At 46.7% G+C, this 18,291-nt stretch overlaps 1 protein-coding gene across 1 annotated transcript; it reads left to right on the top strand.

The window, feature by feature from the left end:
• The first annotated feature begins 437 nt into the window (after positions 1–437).
• Positions 438–17,065, top strand: LOC308665488 (actinia tenebrosa protease inhibitors-like). Its single transcript, XM_081323549.1, has 9 exons — positions 438–614; positions 8,890–9,003; positions 10,537–10,704; positions 11,726–11,872; positions 12,772–12,933; positions 14,172–14,309; positions 14,420–14,596; positions 15,171–15,338; positions 16,968–17,065. The coding sequence occupies exons 1-9, from the start codon at positions 458–460 to the stop codon at positions 17,027–17,029; spliced, it is 1,293 nt and encodes a 430-aa protein (XP_081179675.1). The 5' UTR covers positions 438–457; the 3' UTR covers positions 17,030–17,065.
• Positions 17,066–18,291: the final 1,226 nt, after the last annotated feature.

The following is an 18,291-nucleotide window of genomic DNA, read 5'->3' as shown; positions in this document are numbered from 1 at the left end:
GTTGAGAGAACTGAAGAAAAACAGGGATGTTGCGGTGCTGCATTACGAAATTACTTTCCATGAACTTAAACTGAGATTAGTGTATGAAAAAGAGAAGATTATTCTGTTTTTTGCATAGAGTAGATGCCCCAGGGAACGTTTCTGGGCGGGCCGATTAAGGTCCCCGTCCTTTGGGAGAGCTGGGACAGGCGTTGCTTGGCTGCTCTGATCTCTTTATTTCTTTCTACAACAATTCTTACTGCTCTTGCAATGGGAGGCAACTTGCAGAGGAGTGTTGATGTGCCTCTGCGTCTCTCCCTGCCTGTTCCAGGGCCTTCCTTGCCCAGCCGTGGGCTGCCTAAAAGAATGATTACGCAACGGCAAGTGAGAAACATTCATGAATCGATCCTTTAATATTTTTTGTTTGCTTAATTCAGCATCATACGCCCAGATAGAACAAAACCACAAATAGCTCTGAATGCGCTCCTTTTCAGTGAAACCTGGGCGGTGTCCCAGGGCACCCCCAGGCGTCACCACTCCTTGTGTCTACAAGTGTGACGGTGACGATGAATGTTCGGGGGATCAGAAGTGTTGCCAATATGCTTGCATGAAGGACTGCATGGACCCTGTGCAAGGTAAGAACCCGGAGTCTGAGGCCACTTTGTGGAGTTTCGTAGATCCCAGCATGGACTGGATCCAAGCGGATCCCTCTGGAATCCTTTGTCGTGGGGAAAAACCCAATAGAAAAGACAGTAACACAAAGAACAACTCTTACTTTAAGATTCAGAGGTTTACTTTCTAATAATTTGGAACATGGCATAACAACATGGCATTACTTACATCAATAACCCATTGCAATGAGGACCGACTGGCACTAGCAGATTCCAATAGAACAGCTATGGACCAATGGCCCCGAACCAGACTTTAACCAACATTTTTATATTTTCCTTCTTCTACCGATCACCCACTCATATCTTGCACTGACATTTCCCGTCTGCTACTTTCTCTTCCTCTTTTCCTACATTTAAAATACCAAAGTTCCAAATATATATAGAATTACAATTGTTGTTCTTAGCTGCAAAGTTGTGTCCGACCCATCGCGACCCTATAGACGACGTTCCTCCAGGCCTTCCTGTCCTCTACCATCTTCTGGAGTCCAGTTAAGCTCACGCCTCCTGCTTCAGTGACTCCATCCACCCACCTCATTCTCTGTCATCCCCTTCTTCTATTGCCCTCGATCTTTCCCAGCATTAGGCTCTTCTCCAGCGAGTCCTTCCTTCTCATTAGGTGGCCAAAGTATTTGAGTTTTAGCTTCAGGATCTGGCCTTCTAAAGAGCAGTCAGGGTTGATCTCCTCTAGGACTGACCGGTTTGATCACCTTGCAGTCCAAGGGACTCGCAGGAGTCTTCTCCAGCACCAGAGTTCAAAGGCCTCCATTCTTTGGCGCTCAGCCTTTGTTATGGTCCAACTTTCACAGCCATACATTGCAACTGGGAAGACCATAGCCTTAACTATACGCACTTTTGTAGGCAGGGTGATGGATGTCTCTGCTTTTTAGTGTGCTGTCTAGATTTGCCATGGCTTTCCTCCCGAGGAGCAAGCGTCTTTTAATTTCTTGGCTACAGTCCCCATCTGCAGTGATCTTGGAGCCCAGGAAAATAAAATCTGTCACTACCTCCATTTCTTCCCCATCTATTTGCAGGAATTGAGAGGGCCAGATGCCATGATCTTAGTTTTCTTAATGTTTAGTTTCAACCCAACTTTTGCACTCTCCTTCTTCACCCGCAACAAGAGGCTCTTTAGTTCTTCTTCACTTTCTGCCATTAGAGTGGTATCATCTGCATATCTTAGGTTGTTGATATTTCTTCTGGCAATCTTAATTCCAACTTTTGATTCATCTAGCCCTGCCTTTCTCATGATGTGCTCTGCATATAAGTTAAATAGGCAGGGTGACAGTATACAGCCTTGCCGGACTCCTTTCCCAATTTTGAACCAATCAGTGGTTCCGTGTCCAGTTCTCACTGTTGCTTCTTGACCCGCATATAGGTTTCTCAAGAGACAAATAAGATGGTCTGGTACGCCCATCTCTTTAAGAACTTGCCAGAGTTTGTTATGATCCACACAATCAAAGGCTTTAGCATAGTCAATGAAGCAGAAGTAGATGTTTTTCTGGAACTCCCTAGCTTTCTCCATGATCCAGCGTATGTTAGCAATTTGATCTCTAGTTCCTCTGCCTCTTCGAAATCCTGCCTGTACTTCTGGTAGTTCTCGATCCACATACTGCTGGAGTCTAGCTTGTAGGATTGTAAGCATAACTTTACTAGCATGTGAAATGAGTGAAATGGTGCAATAGTTTGAACATTATTTGGCACTGCCTTTCTTTGGAATTGGAATGTAAACTGATTTTTTCCACTACTGTGGCCACTGTTGAGTTTTCCAAATTTGCTGGCAAATTGAGTGTAGCACTTTTACTGCATCGTCTTTAAGATTTTGAATAGCTCAGCTGGAATACTGTCACCTCCACTAGCTTTGTTGCTGCTCAGCTTTTCTAAGGCCCACTTCACTTCACATTCTAGGATGTCTGGCTCGAGGTCAGTGACCACCTCATTGTGATTATCAGGGACGTTAAGCTCATTCTCCCCTTCATGGATTACTGCCTTGTCGTGGCGAAGGGGCTTGCGTAATTCAATGAAGCTATGAGCTATGCCGTGCAGGGCCACCCAAGACGGACAGGTCATAGCAGAGAGTTCTGACAAAACGTGATCCCCTGGAGAAGGAAATGGCAACCCACTCCAGTATCTTTGCCATGAAAACCCTATGGACAGTACCAAAAGGCAAAACGATATGACGCTGGAAGATGAGCCCCTCAGGTCGGAAGGCGTCCAATATGCTACTGGGGAAGAGCAGAGGGCTAGTACTAGTAGCGCCAGAAAGAATGAAGCGACTGGGCCAAAGCCGAAAGGACGCTCAGCTGTGGATATGTCTGGTAGTGAAAGGAAAGTCCGATGCTGTAAAGATTTTTTCTCCATAGGAACCTGGAATGTAAGATCCATGAATCAAGGAAAGCTGGACGTGGTCAAACAAGAGATGACAAGACTGAACATCGACATCTTAGGTATCAGCGAACTAAAATGGACAGGAATGGGTGAATTTAATTCAGATGACCATCAGGTATACTACTGCGGGCAAGAATCCCTCAGAAGAAATGGAGTAGCCTTCATAGTCAATAAAAGAGTAGGAAAAGCAATACTGGGATACAATCCTCAAAATGACAGAATGATCTCAGTTCGAATCCAAGGCAAACCATTCAATATCACAGTAGTCCAAGTCTATGCCCCAACCACCGGTGCTGAAGAGGATGAAATTGACCGGTTCTATGAAGCCCTACAGCACCTTATAGAAGTAACACCAAAAAATGATGTCCTTATCATCATGGGGGATTGGAATGCTAAAGTAGGAAGTCAAAAGATAAACGAAATAACAGGCAAGTTTGGCCTTGGAGTACAAAATGCAGCAGGGCACAGGCTGATAGAATTTTGTCAAGAGAATACGATGGTCATAGCAAACACTCTTTTCCAACAACCCAAGAGACGGCTCTACACATGGACATCACCAGACGGTCAACACAGAAATCAGATTGACTATATGCTCTGCAGCCAAAGATGGAGAAGCTCTATACAGTCAGTAAAAACAAGACCAGGAGCTGACTGTGGCTCAGGCCATGAGCTTCTTGTTGCAAAGTTTAGGCTTAAACTGAAGAAAGTAGGGAAAAGCACTAGGCCACTCAGGTATGAATTAAATCATATCCCTGTTGAATATACAGTAGAGATGACAAATAGATTTAAGGAATTAGATCTGATAGACAGAGTGCCTGAAGAACTATGGACAGAGGTTCGCAACATTGTACAACAGGTAGCGACCAAAACCATCCCAAAGAAAAAGAAATGCAAGAAAGCAAAATGGCTGTCTGAGGAAGCTTTGCAAATAGCTGAGGAAAGGAGGGAAGCAAAAGGCAAGGGAGAAAAAGAAAGATACGCCCAATTGAATGCAGAATTCCAGAGAATAGCTAGAAGAGATAAGAATGCCTTCTTAAATGAACAGTGCAAAGAAATAGAAGAAAACAATAGAATAGGGAGGACCAGGGATCTTTTCAAGAAAATTGGAGAGATGAAGGGAATGTTCAATGCAAAAATGGGCATGATAAAGGACCAAAATGGCAGGGACCTAACAGAGGCAGAAGAGATTAAGAAGAGATGGCAAAATTACACAGAAGAACTATACAAGAATGAGCTTAATGTCCCTGATAATCACAATGAGGTGGTCACTGACCTCGAGCCAGACATCCTAGAATGTGAAGTGAAGTGGGCCTTAGAAAAGCTGAGCAACAACAAAGCTAGTGGAGGTGACAGTATTCCAGCTGAGCTATTCAAAATCTTAAAAGACGATGCAGTAAAAGTGCTACACTCAATTTGCCAGCAAATTTGGAAAACTCAACAGTAGCCACAGGATTGGAAAAGATCAGTTTACATTCCAATTCCAAAGAAAGGCAGTGCCAAAGAATGTTCAAACTATCGCACCATTGCACTCATTTCTCATGCTAGTAAAGTTATGCTTAAAATCCTACAAGCTAGACTCCAGCAGTATGTGGATCGAGAACTACCAGAAGTACAGGCAGGATTTCGAAGAGGCAGAGGAACTAGAGATCAAATTGCCAACATACGCTGGATCATGGAAAAAGCTAGAGAGTTCCAGAAAAACATCTACTTCTGCTTCATTGACTATGCTAAAGCCTTTGATTGTGTGGATCATAACAAACTGTGGCAAGTTCTTAAAGAGATGGGAGTACCAGAACATCTTATTTGTCTCTTGAGAAACCTATATGCGGGCCAAGAAGCAACAGTGAGAACTGGACACGGAACCACTGATTGGTTCAAAATTGGGAAAGGAGTCCGGCAAGGCTGTATACTGTCGCCTTGCCTATTTAACTTATATGCAGAGCACATCATGAGAAAGGCAGGGCTAGATGAATCAAAAGTTGGAATTAAGATTGCTGGAAGAAATATCAACAACCTAAGATATGCAGATGATACCACTCTAATGGCAGAAAGTGAAGAGGAACTGAAGAGTCTCTTGTTGCGAGTGAAGAAGGAGAGTGCAAAAGTTGGGTTGAAACTAAACATTAAGAAAACTAAGATCATGGCATCCGGCCCTCTTAATTCCTGGCAAATAGATGGGGAAGAAATGGAGGTAGTGACAGATTTTATTTTCCTGGGCTCCAAGGTCACTGCAGATGGGGACTGTAGTCAAGAAATTAAAAGATGCTTGCTCCTAGGGAGGAAAGCCATGGCAAATCTAGACAGCACACTAAAAAGCAGAGACATCACCCTGTCAACAAAAGTGCGTATAGTCAAGGCTATGGTCTTCCCAGTTGCAATGTATGGCAGTGAAAGTTGGACCATAAGAAAGGCTGAGCGCAAAAGAATTGAGGCCTTTGAACTATGGTGCTGGAGAAGACTCCTGCGAGTCCCTTGGACTGCAAGGCGATCAAACCGGTCAGTCCTAGAGGAGATCAACCCTGACTGCTCTTTAGAAGGCCAGATCCTGAAGCTAAAACTCAAATACTTTGGCCACCTAATGAGGAGGAAGGACTCACTGGAGAAGAGCCTAATGCTGGGAAAGATTGAGGGCAATAGAAGAAGGGGACGACAGAGAATGAGGTGGCTGGATGGAGTCACTGAAGCAGTAGGCATGAGCTTAACTGGACTGCAGAAGATGGTAGAGGACAGGAAGGCCTGGAGGAACATTGTCCATAGGGTCGCGATGGGTCGGACACGACTTCGCAACTAACAACAACAAAGCTCATTCTTGTATAGTTCTTCTGTGTAATTTTGCCATCTCTTCTTAATCTCTTCTGCCTCTGTTAGCTCCCTGCCATTTTGGTCCTTTATCATGCCCATTTTTGCATGAAACTTTCCCTTCATCTCTCCAATTTTCTTGAAAAGATCTCTGGTCCTCCCTGTTCTATTGTTTTCTTCTATTTCTTTGCACTGTTCATTTAAGAAGGCATTCTTATCTCTTCTAGCTATTCTTTGGAATTCTGCATTTAATTGGGAATATCTTTCTTTTTCTCCCTTGCCTTTCGCTTCCCTCCTTTCCTCAGCTATTTGCAAAGCTTCCTCAGACAGCCATTTTGCTTTCTTGCATTTCTTTTTCTTTGGGATGGTTTTGGTCGCTACCTGTTGTACAATGTTGCGAACCTCTGTCCATAGTTCTTCAGGCACTCTGTCTATCAGATCTAATTCCTTAAATCTATTTGTCATCTCTACTGTATATTCAACAGGGATATGATTTAATTCATACCTGAGTGGCCTAGTGCTTTTCCCTACTTTCTTCAGTTTAAGCCTAAACTTTGCAACAAGAAGCTCATGGCCTGAGCCACAGTCAGCTCCTGGTCTTGTTTTTACTGACTGTATAGAGCTTCTCCATCTTTGGCTGCAGAGCATATAGTCAATCTGATTTCTGTGTTGACCGTCTGGTGATGTCCATGTGTAGAGCCGTCTCTTGGGTTGTTGGAAAAGAGTGTTTGCTATGACCATCGTATTCTCTTGACAAAATTCTATCAGCCTGTGCCCTGCTGCATTTTGTACTCCAAGGCCAAACTTGCCTGTTATTTGGTTTATCTTTTGACTTCCTACTTTAGCATTCCAATCCCCCATGATGATAAGGACATCATTTTTTGGTGTTAGTTCTATAAGGTGCTGTAGGGCTTCATAGAACCGGTCAATTTCATCCTCTTCAGCACCGGTGGTTGGGGCATAGACTTGGACTACTGTGATATTGAATGGTTTGCCTTGGATTCAAACTGAGATCATTCTGTCATTTTGAGGATTGTATCCCAGTATTGCTTTTCCTACTTTTTTATTGACTATGAAGGCTACTCCATTTCTTCTGAGGGATTCTTGCCCGCAGTAGTATACCTGATGGTCATCTGAATTACATTCACCCATTCCTGTCCATTTTAGTTCACTGATACCTAAGATGTCGATGTTCAGTCTTGTCATCTCTTGTTTGACCACGTCCAGCTTTCCTTGATTCATGGATCTTACATTCCAGGTTCCTATGGAGAAAAAATCTTTACAGCATCGGACTTTCCTTTCACTACCAGACACATCCACAGCTGAGCGTCCTTTCGGCTTTGGCCCAGTCGCTTCATTCTTTCTGGCGCTACTAGTACTAGCCCTCTGCTCTTCCCCAGTAGCATATTGGACGCCTTCCGACCTGAGGGGCTCATCTTCCAGCGTCATATCATTTTGCCTTTTGGTACTGTCCATGGGGTTTTCATGGCAAAGATACTGGAGTGGGTTGCCATTTCCTTCTCCAGTGGATCACGTTTTGTCAGAACTCTCGGCTATGACCTTTCCGTCTTGGGTGGCCCTGCACGGCATAGCTCATAGCTTCATTGAATTACGCAAGCCCCTTCGCCACAACAAGGCAGTAATCCATGAAGGTGAATAGAATAGAATAGAATAGAATAGAATAGAATAGAATAGAATAGAATAGAATAGAATAGAATAGAATAGAATAGAATAGAATGGAATGGAATGGAATGGAATGGAATGGAATGGAATGGAATGGAATGGGTGGTGGATTCAGGAAGGCAAATGATGCAACAAAGCCAAACACTGAACCACACTCAAAGTTTCAAAATCACACATTATTATACATCCCATCGCGACGCCCCATTCCCTCCCCCATGGCCCCATTGGCTTAGGCTTTGGAGGTTATAATCTATCTTTTTTTATTGAAAAGTTTTACAGTACATTTTATTTTTAGCAACACAAAACAAAACCCCTCCCAACCCCCTCCCCTCTTCCCAACCCTCCCCAACACCTCCTCCCTCCCCCTCCCCCCTCCCCGACTTCCCAGAGCTAAATACAAGGTATAAAAGTACAAACAATCATAATCTACCATATGCAAACAACAATAAACTATTAAATCTATCGCACTTTAACTCCTATAAAATAACTACAAGGTTATAATCTATCAGAAGCGCCTAAACACAATACATTATCTCCACCCCTGTTTGCTTACATTATACTAATGAGATCCCTCCCCTACTATCCTGTTTACTAAATATGTACCTACTTATCAATCTTAAAGGAAAGATGTCTTGCATCTTTCACACTTGCCAAACCAAGTAGTGGTAGCAGGTACTCAAAAACAATTCCTAGATGATGACTCACACCAGGCTCCGTTGGTAACTTGATAATAAAGTAATAACTATAAAATAATATAACAATGATTACATGACAATACTATACACACACACACACACACACACACACACACATATACATATGTTTTCTGAGGTTTTTGCGGGTGTTTGTATGTGGATCTTTGGTCATTCGGGTTTTTTCCTGCGTAGATTTGAAGGTGTGTATATATATATATATATATTATACTATATATTATACACTATATATTATACACTTTATTTTTAAACTTCCTTGCTCCTTCCAGTTATTTTTCACAATGGCAAGGGGCTATATCTTTTATTTGCCACACCTGGAGGCTTCCATCCTTCTTGGATCTGTCCTTGGGTGAGCCAAGCCCCAAACAAGACGGTTAATTGTTCTGTCAGAAAATTCCTCCTTAGTTCCAGGTTGCTTCTCTCCTTGATGAGTTTCCATCCGTTGCTTCTTGTCCTGCCTTCAGGGGCTTTGGAGAATAGTTTGACATACACACCCCTTCCCTTGTCTCTTTAGGAATCCCTCAGATATTGGAAGACTGCTATCATGTCTGTCGTAGTCCTTCTTTTCATAAAACTAGACCCACCCAGTTCCAGCAACCGTTCTTCATATATTTTAGCCTCCAATCCCCTGATCCTCTTTGTTGCTCTTCTCTGCACAGGAGACATGAAGGGTTCCCAAGAGTCCAAGGGGATGCACTGCCGCACAGACCGAGATTGTCCGCAACGGAAGAACTGCTGCAATGGAGTCTGCCGGCGGGAATGCCAGCCACAAGGTAGGTCCCGGCTGATGCAGGACAGTAGAGCTCCAAGGGGGCTGGAAGACCAGAATGGACAACTCACTGCAGCCAACTCACCATGGCCAACTCGCCATGGTGAACTTCATAACTTATAAGAACTGCTTTATAAAGCCTTAGTAAGACCTCACTTAGAAGCCTGAATCCAGTTTTGGTCACCACATTACAAAAAAGATCCTGAGACTTCGGAAAAAGTTCAGAGAAGAGCAACTAAGATGATCCAAAGCCTGGAGACTAAAGCATACGAAGAACGGCTGCGGGACTTGGGTTTGGCTAGTAGTCTAAAGAAAAGAAGAAATAGGGGAGACACGATAGCAGAGTTCCAGTATCTGAGGGGCTGCCACAGATAAGAGGGGAGGGTCCACCTATTCGCCAAAGCACCGTAAAAAGCAAGATGAGAAACAACGGATGGAAACTAATGAAAGAGAGAAGCAACCTGGAATTAAGCAGAAACTTCCTAACAGTGAGGACAATAAACCAGGGGAGCAACTGGCTTTCAGAAAGCATGGAGGTTTTTTAAGAAGAGACTGGACAGCCACTTGTCTCAAATTGCATAGGGTCTCCTGCTTCAGCATGGGGTTAGACTAGATGACCTCCAGTGTCCCTTCCAGCTCTACTCTGATTGGACTGGTTAACTCGCCACCTTGCCATGGTTAACTCACCACGGGACACCTCGTTATTGGACAATTCAACAATTCAGTTTAATTATTTAAAATAGTTTTTTTTAAATTAATTTTTGTCATTCAAATTTTATTGTGTCCCTCCTTTGGCATCCTTTCTTCAATATTTCTTCGATGTTAGTATAACTCTTCTCCGGTGGGGAGTTGGCCCTGGCGAGGTGTTAGGACCACCGGTGCCCCCCCTCCCCAGAAGGCAGACCCTGCCCCTCCCCCGCTTGAGCGGCTGTCTGCAAAAGCTGCCTCTAAACATCCACAGGTGTCAAGTTCTCCCTGTGTGCAAATGCGCCCCCGTGTGGTGTGACGAAGAATAATAGTGTTGGGGAAAATGTCGAGACAGTCAATTCAGACCCCAAGCACAGACGGGGCTGGTGGGAGCCCCCCAACCCCCCCTCTCCACAACAGAGCTCTGGAAGTGCCAGCCATTTTGCACCCAGGATCCGGCATAAACAAGGGCAAGAGTAAAAGAGAGCAAGAAAGGCATTTCGGCATGATCAGCCAAGCAGGGGCTGTGGGGGTGGAACCAACCTGAGTTGACCAAAATGCGCAAGAAGCAAGATAAAAACACCCACAGCAGTTCCGGAGCCAACCCAGAGGAAGCTGGAAGGCAGCAGATCTGGAGAAGCTGCCCGCCAGGCGTCTCCTGAGCCTCTGAAAGCCACGTCCTCCCCAAGACAGAGGCGCAGGCAGGCACCACCTGGCAGAAGGGCACCACAGGGTGGGCGACAGATCCGTCCCACAGTTGCTGAGTCCTCCTGCCCCCCCCGTGCCCGCTTGAGAAGTTGGGCATCCAGGTGCAAACTTTTAACTCTTGGCCATCTGCTGTGTTTCTCAGATATCTGCCTGCTGCCCGCAGAGACAGGCCCCTGCCGGGCATATATGCCTCGCTGGTTCTACGACAAGCACTCCGGGATGTGCAAACAGTTCATCTACGGAGGCTGCCAGGGGAACGCGAACAACTTCGAGGATGTTAAAGATTGCGAGCGCCGATGTGTCCTTCCAGGTGAGGTCCAGTCAGAGGAGGGTCTGAGGGAGGAGGGGAGGAGCATTGGCTGTGGGCCAGATGGCCTGGGTCTAGCAAGGCTATCTTGGGGGAAGGAAGGGAGGGAGGAGAGGGAGGAAGGAAGGAAGGAAAGAAGGAAGGAAGGGGAGGGAGGGAGAGAAGGAGGGAAGAGGGAGGGAAGGAGGAAGGCAGGAAAGAGGGAGGGAGGGAAGGAAGGAAGAGAAAAGAAAGAAAGGAAAAGAAAGGAAAGAAAGAAAGAAAGAAAGAAAGAAAGAAAGAAAGAAAGAAAGAAAGAAAGAAAGAAAGAAAGAAAGAAAGAAAGAAAGAAAGAAAGAAAGAAAGAAAGAAAGAAGAAGAGACGGAGGGAGGAAAGAGGAAGGGAGGGAGGAAAAGAAGGAAGAAAGGAAAGAGAAAGAAGGAAGAAGGAAGGAAGAAAAAGAAAGAAAAGAAAGAAAAGGAAGGAAGGAAGGAAGGAAGGAAGGAAGGAAGGAAGGAAGGAAGGAAGAAGAGAGAGAGAGAGAGAGAGAGAGAGAGAGAGAGAGAGAGAAAGAAAGAAAGAAAGAAAGAAAGAAAGAAAGAAAGAAAGAAAGAAAGAAAGAAAGAAAGAAAGAAAGAAAGAAAGAAAGGAAGGGGAGGGAGGGAAAGGGTTGAGAAAGAAGAAATGGTGAAGGAGAAAGAGGAAAGGAATGTTGCCCCTTGCAGTGCTGCAAGGCCTGCGGTCTGTCGGTCCGTCGCAGACAGGCTTCAATCCAGGAGACGAGACTTCAGAGGGAGAACCCAGAGGGACAGACAGACAGATCCAGAGCTCAGGAGAGGAGGGAGGGGTGGAGTGGACCTCCTTCCATTTTTCTAACTCGTCTCAAGTTTATATATATATATATATATATATAACAAAAGCTTTTTGAGTGAGCCCAACAAAGGCCCTGCTGAACTCATGGATGGTTTTCAAAGAGGACAAAACTGTTCCCACTTTATTGGTACGAATCTCATCTTCTCCCCCCCCCTCCTCAAAATCTTGCAGATCACGACAAGCCTGGCACATGTCCCACCCCAGTTCAGGGCGAGAATACTGACTGCGGCAAACTCTGCTCCAGCGATGCCAGCTGCCCCGGCTCCAAGCGCTGCTGCCCCACTTCCTGTGGGCAGAAATGTGAATTCCCGCAACAAAGTCAGTCTGGTTCCTGGATGGGGAAGGGAGTTTGGGGGAGGGGGGTCAGGATAGAGAGGGGAGGGCGCCTGCCGAGCCTGGTACCGAGGAAAGCAGAGCCATACCAGTTTCTTTGCCCGCCATTGGAAGCACCATTGGAACCCAGCACCATTGGAGCACCATTGGAGCCCAGAGAGTTCCATGGCTGTTCATCCTCCGAGGCCAGCCAGACTTGAACTTTCCAAGGAAGCTCTGCAGAAAAAGCTCAGCCCGCTTGAGGGAGCCTCCCCAGAGGCTGGAGGAGGGGAGGGGGGCACACAAAAGGAAGGTCATTTGGTGCCAGCCTGCACTGAGATGGCCTCCGTTGGGTAGATCAACACTTCCAAAGGCTTCCTTGCCAGCGGAGCGCTTGGTGGGCCCCAGAGATGCTGGGAGGTTTTCCCTGCAGGGCCAAACCTGATGCCACCTGGCCAGAGAAGGCCTTTCAGGGCTGCCCAGCTGCATGGGGTGCCCAGGGAGGGGGTGCAGCAAAAGTCCTCCAACTCTTTGGAGTGGGTAAATGAGGCTGGTGGGCTTTTGCTGTGCGGCTTGTTTGCAAAATAACCATCCTCCTCACGGCCACTGATGCCTCCTGCCAGGCTGAGGAAGGTCCTGAAACATTTGGAGTGGGCCTCTTCTCCTACTAGGGCAGGGGCCCCCAACCCCCCGGCCCTGGCCCACTATAGGACCTTGAGCCTTTTGGAAGCAGGCCATGGAAGTGGTGGGCAAGTGTGTTTGCCTGCTGCACACGCGGAACCATCCCCTCTGTTCCCTCCACAAGCCGGTCTGCAAAGCTGAAAATGTTGGGGAACTCCGTCGTAAGGTCTGTGAGCCCCACTCTGAATGCCCTCTTCTCTTCTGTCTCCCCCTTTTCTGCCTAGATATGCCAGGGTACTGCCCGCTGCTGATTCTCCCACCCAGCACAGGCGACGTTTGCTTCCCAAACTGCACCAGTGACTGGGACTGTAACCACATGGGGAATCTCCCTCGGAAGAAATGCTGCAGTTTTGCGGGCAGGAAGATATGCGTGGAGGGCGTGGAAGGTGCCACTCTTCCTTCCTTCCTTCCTTCCTTCCTTCCTTCCTTCCTTCCTTCCTTCCTTCCTTCCTTCCTTCCTTCCTTTCCCTTTCTTTCTTTCTTTCTTTCTTTCTTTCTTTCTTTCTTTCTTTCTTTCTTTCTTTCTGATTGCTTGCTTGCTTGCTTGCTTGCTCTCTTTCTCCCTCTTTTTCTTCCTTCATTCCTTCCTTTACCCTCCCTCCCTTCTTTCTTTCTTTCTTTCTTCTCTCTCTCTCTCTCTCTCTCTCTCTCTCTCTCTCTCTGTCTGTCTCTGTCTCTCTATCTCTCTCTCTGTCTCTACCTATGCCAACATTCCCATTACACACAGAGAGAGAGAGGGAGAGAGAGAGAGACATACAGTACTTGCAACAGGGACAGATAGCAGGATGCCCAATCCCACAATGATATCCTGCATCCAGTCACACCATACACTTCAGCTGGTTCCTAAATTAACTCATTTCCTCCATATGCACAACACCTGTGTCCTATAAGGTGTGCACCAAATGTAAACCAAAATCTGCACAAGCTTAACATTAACCAAGCAGAGCACAGCGATGGGTTGTATCTGCCTGGCCTTCCCCCATCCTGGCATGGTTCGTGCTGCGCATCCTGCCAGGGTTGCAGTCCTTCTCACACACCAAAGATTTAGGACAGAGCCCTGGAATACTTTGCTGCACCAGGGTATGGGTGGGGGGAGGGTCTGGCCTGGCCTGACAGCAGTGAAGAAAGGGCAAGGCTGCACCAGAGACAGAGATGCCTCTGCTATCCAATCCCAGGCACTGAGTAACTGCTTCTCCTCTCTGCCTGTGGTGGAATGTAGTCTGGATTCCCAGAAGGGAGGGGCTGTGTTAGAGAGAGCAAAGAGAAAGGACAATTTAGATAGTTTGGTCATGAGGAAGAGACTTAACATGGCTCTTCCCTAGAGATTCTCAGACTATTGTCTGTAATATGCAAGTAGTTGCTTTAGTCTGGCAAGATTCCGTCTGTAGGGGAGGAACAGTAAAGGAAACTGCTGGGAAATAACTCTACGTATCCTGAGTGGTTCTTGGGGCCTGACAATCCCTCTCATTCTAGAACACTCCGGCGTGTGTCTATAATATGCAAGTAGTTGCTTTAGTCTGGCAAGATTCCATCTGTAGGGGAGGAATATGAAAGGAAACTGCTCAGAAGTAACTTTATCTGTCTTGCTAAGTTCTTGGGGGCCTAAAAATCCCTCTCATTCTAGAACACCCCGGCATGTGTCCCAGGAGGAGTGAATTGCAGACCTTGCTTCCATGCAACAACACCTGCAGGGATGACCAGGACTGCCCCCTGACCGAGAAGTGCTGCTTCACCGGCTGCAGCCGAGGCTGCCTGCCCTCACGTATGTCCAGGCCTCCTTCTCCCACTTGTCCCCTTTCCCCTCCGTCCCCCACATAAGCTCCGAGGAGGGGGGAGAGCCCAGACAAACTCACTTTTCTCACTCTCTTGCAGTCCGCAGTGAGGTGTGCCAGTTACCTCTCGAACAGGGTACCTGCAAACAGCAGTTGCAGCGCTTCTACTATGATCCGGACAAGAAGAAATGCGTCTCTTTCCGTGTCTGCGAGGCCAACCGCAAAAACTTCGAGACCAGGGAGATGTGCGAAAAGGCCTGTGGGAAAATCAGCAAAGGTACAGATGATCAGTGTTGCATTGAAGTCCCTGGTAAGATCAGCCCAGAAAGGCAACACTCCCCCCCACACACACACACACCCTCCGAGTGAGCTAAGTTAGACAAGAAGCATCTTCCAAACTTCTAGCTCTATTGGAGACTTTCTTTATTAGAGAGTAACTTTATTAGGGACACTTCTTGCAAATATGTACGTGCAGCACATCTTTCCCCCCTCATTTTTGCAGCCCAGGAAACTAAGGAGGGTCCCTCCTGAGACATTTCCCAGGCCCCAATTCCTCCCGTGGACTCAGATGCCTCTTATCTGACCGTTGCCTCATCTGCGGCTTTTCCTCCTATCCCCCAAGGCCGTTCCCACAGACCATTACGGTTTCCAGAATGTCTGGCACTCATTCTCAGGCCACGTTTCCACATGACCCATTCAGTCCCGACACAACATCCAATCTTAGACCTTTGGGTCCACCGAAGGCTTTCTGGGAAAAGTGGCCCAGCCCACCGCCTGAAAGGAAAATATTCTTTCTCTGTCCATCTCACTGCCCTCTTTCCCTCTCTTCTGATCTCCCTTCCTCCCTACAGAGGTTTGCAAACTGCCAAAAGACAGCGGTCGTTGTCTAGGATATTCACCACAATATTACTTCAACTGGGAGACCAAAACGTGTCAAGTGTTTATTTACGGATTGTGTGGTGGCAATGACAATCGCTTCTCCACCAAACTGGAGTGCCAAATGGTCTGTGGTGGATTTGGTAAGGAACAAGAATGAGTGTGACCTTGTTTATATGCAAATGTGTTGTGTTTGTGGAAGACACCTCTCCCCTAACCCTAACGACAGCCCAGTCATTAATAATTTCTCCAAAGATGGTCACCTACGTTGTCCTCCAGTTCACGAGTGAGCCATTCTCACAATCCTGAGATTGTGCTTCCAACTTCACTGTGGGACTGATCGTCCAATGGCCTCTTTGTGTTGTGTAAAAACTTAGCCATTGTGTTTACCTGGATGAGCACAATAGCGAGAGATGGTTCTACTCACTGTCACTCTTAGACCTTTCCCCATTTTGCACGGCTGATGTGACACAACAACCAAATGAAGGTGAGGATGGAGACATCCTAAATCAACCCACTCAATAAATAAGATGATAAGATAAGATGATAAAATAAGATAAGATAAGATGAGATGAGATGAGATGAGGTGAGGTGAGGTGAGGTGAGGTGAGGTGAGGTGACGTAAGATAACCTTTATTATCATTTTTTTTACTGTGGGCACAACGGCACAGATCAAAAATGAAATTTAGTTGTCCGCTCTCAAAGTGAAACACATACATGACCCACACCTAAACATACTATATACAACATATGTATAGACCCACACCCCTACATATACATAACAAATGAATATTAAATACTGTCTATCTTGAATATATATAATGGGAGGAGGAAGCTTGAGAGTTCACAAGGTTAATGCTGTATGGAACGAAACTATGGCTGAATCTGGATGTTCTGCTCCGGATACCACGAAGCCCCCTCCTCCCAGAAGGTAACAAGGAAAACAGGTCATGAAGAGGATGTGTCATGTGCCAGACAATCTTACGGACTCTGCTCAAGCAACGCTTCTGTGCTATGTCCTGGATGGGAGGGAGGGAACTGCCAATGATCTTTTCTGATGTCCTCACCACTCTCTGCACCACCTTCCTGTCTGAAGCAGGGATGCTTCCAAACCAGACTGTGATGCGGTATGCTCTCGCATCCCCCTGTAGAAAGTGTTCAGGACAGGGGAAGGAAAATGAGCTTTTCTTATGCGACGCAGAAAATGCAGGCGCTGCTGTGCCCGCTTCACCAGTGTCTCACTGTTGAGCGATCAAGCCAGCCTACTCGTTAGCTGCACACCCAGGAATATGATGCTGGTTACCATCTCCACAGATGGATCATTAATGCACAGAGAAGTGTGGCTGTGCCTGCCTTTTCTGAAATTGACAATGATCTCTTTGCTTTAAGAGAACTCTTTGGTTAAATTGCTCTGTTTGTCAGCAAAACCAGGATAAACTCCATGAAGGCGGAGGAGACACCCAGGGACGTCTCTGGCCAGGAGATATTTTTCCCCACCCCCTGAAGGGCCAATGGGCAGCCTTTGACTGGGGAGGCTGGGGGGGAGGAGAAGAAAGCAGAGGGACCCACTGAGGGCTCTCTGGTGGTCTCCCTTGTCTCTGGGACACAGCTTGTGAGTCAGTGGGTGGCAAAATAGACCTGCTACACCAGCCTGGCAAGTGATCCAGGCAGAAGCTGCCATCCACGATAAGGCTACACCCCCTCTGCTCTGTTCTGCTTATCCAGGAGCAGAAGCCCTTTGCCCACCCACCTTTCCCCTTTTCTCTTTACAGAGCAACAGCAACAGGAACAGCAACAACAACAGCAGCAACAAGAACAAAACCCCGAAGAATGAGTCCCTCCACAACATTCCTCCATGGAAGCGCGACCTTGTGAGCAGACCGCCTCCAGTGTGGCTGCCACGGCCACTGCCCCAGCTGCGTTCCTGTTTGAGCTTCCTCCCTTTTCAAGAATAAAGACGTGACTTTCCATGCATACTCTGAGCGTGGTTCTTGAGTGGAAGATGGTGTGGACTTTGTGGGAAGCAAAGCAAGGACCCTGTGGTTGTCCAGGAGACTTGAGGGACTGTCTCATCCCAATGGGATTAGCCCGCCCCACTCATGCCAGCAAAGGAAGCATGCTCTGGGCCTCATCAGCCAGAGTATTCCAGCTGGCTGTGGTGGTGGTCCCAGGAGATGAGCCTTCTCTGCTGTTGCATTTGCCCTCTGGAACATTTTGCCCCCCTCCACGAGTGAGGAAGACTCCAGCCCTCCTGAAATTTCCTAAGAGCCTAAAGACCTGGCTCTGCCAGTTGGCCTGGTCTCCAATGGATGGGGGGGTGGGTACATGGAGGGGAGGATTGATAGATTAAGAACATACCCTGCCTCCCTCCCCCTCAAACTTCTCCCACCCTCCCTCTCTTTTAATTGGGGTGTATCATTTGGATCTTCACAGTACGTTATTTAGGTCCTTTAGGTTTTTTAAGGTTGTAAGCAACCCAGAGTGATAAGATGGGCGAATTAAATTTTACAAATGAATAAACAAACCAGGGTCGCCAGGGTTCTTGCCTGGAGCCAGTCTGTGGGGGATCCATGGATCTGTCTATATTTGTCATGTAAACACAATAAAATAAGCATCCCTAATTGTTAAATAGCAGGTTCTTTGGTGCAGGAATGAAGACGCGAAGCTGAGTACAGGATAACTCATTGTTTATTTCGTGCTGGAACTGTACTGAGGGAAATGGCTGCAACCAGCCGCAATATTCAGTTTAGCCCCTAGGCGGCAGACAATAGGTTTGAATCAACCATTGCTGCCTGGAGATAGCCAATTGCAGCACAGGAGACTTAAAGTCTGGGTTGCTGGAGAGCTGTTAGCTGCTCCAGCAATCCATGTGGTGTTTCACAAGAGCCCAGTACATAACACTAACTATAAACATTGCTCCAGCAAGACAGTTTCCCTCTGCTTGATTCTTCCTCCTTCTGGGGACCTCCAGAGCAGGACTTTGAGATGCAGGATTGTTCACACCATGGAATTTCAAAGGAAGAAGAGAAAGAAGCAGAAGAGCAGAGTTGGAAGGGACCTTGGAGGTCTTCTAGTCCATCCCCCCATACCATTTCA

The sequence above is a fragment of the Vipera berus genome (genome assembly GCF_964194415.1).
Source record: "Vipera berus genome assembly, chromosome: 3".
In the NCBI taxonomy this organism is placed as follows: Eukaryota; Metazoa; Chordata; class Lepidosauria; order Squamata; family Viperidae; genus Vipera; species Vipera berus.
Note: the sequence above shows the minus strand (reverse complement) of the source record. Positions and strands in the feature narration are given on the sequence as shown.

What these genes read in the sequence shown, in the direction of transcription:
- LOC308665488 (XM_081323549.1), top strand. Translation starts at nt 458, where the DNA reads ATGCGCTCCTTTTCAGTGAAACCTGGGCGGTGTCCCAGGGCACCCCCA. An exon ending in GCGCCGATGTGTCCTTCCAG is followed by an intron (nt 10,705 to 11,725) that starts GTGAGGTCCAGT and finishes AAAATCTTGCAG; the next exon opens with ATCACGACAAGCCTGGCACA. An exon ending in CCGAGGCTGCCTGCCCTCAC is followed by an intron (nt 14,310 to 14,419) that starts GTATGTCCAGGC and finishes ACTCTCTTGCAG; the next exon opens with TCCGCAGTGAGGTGTGCCAG.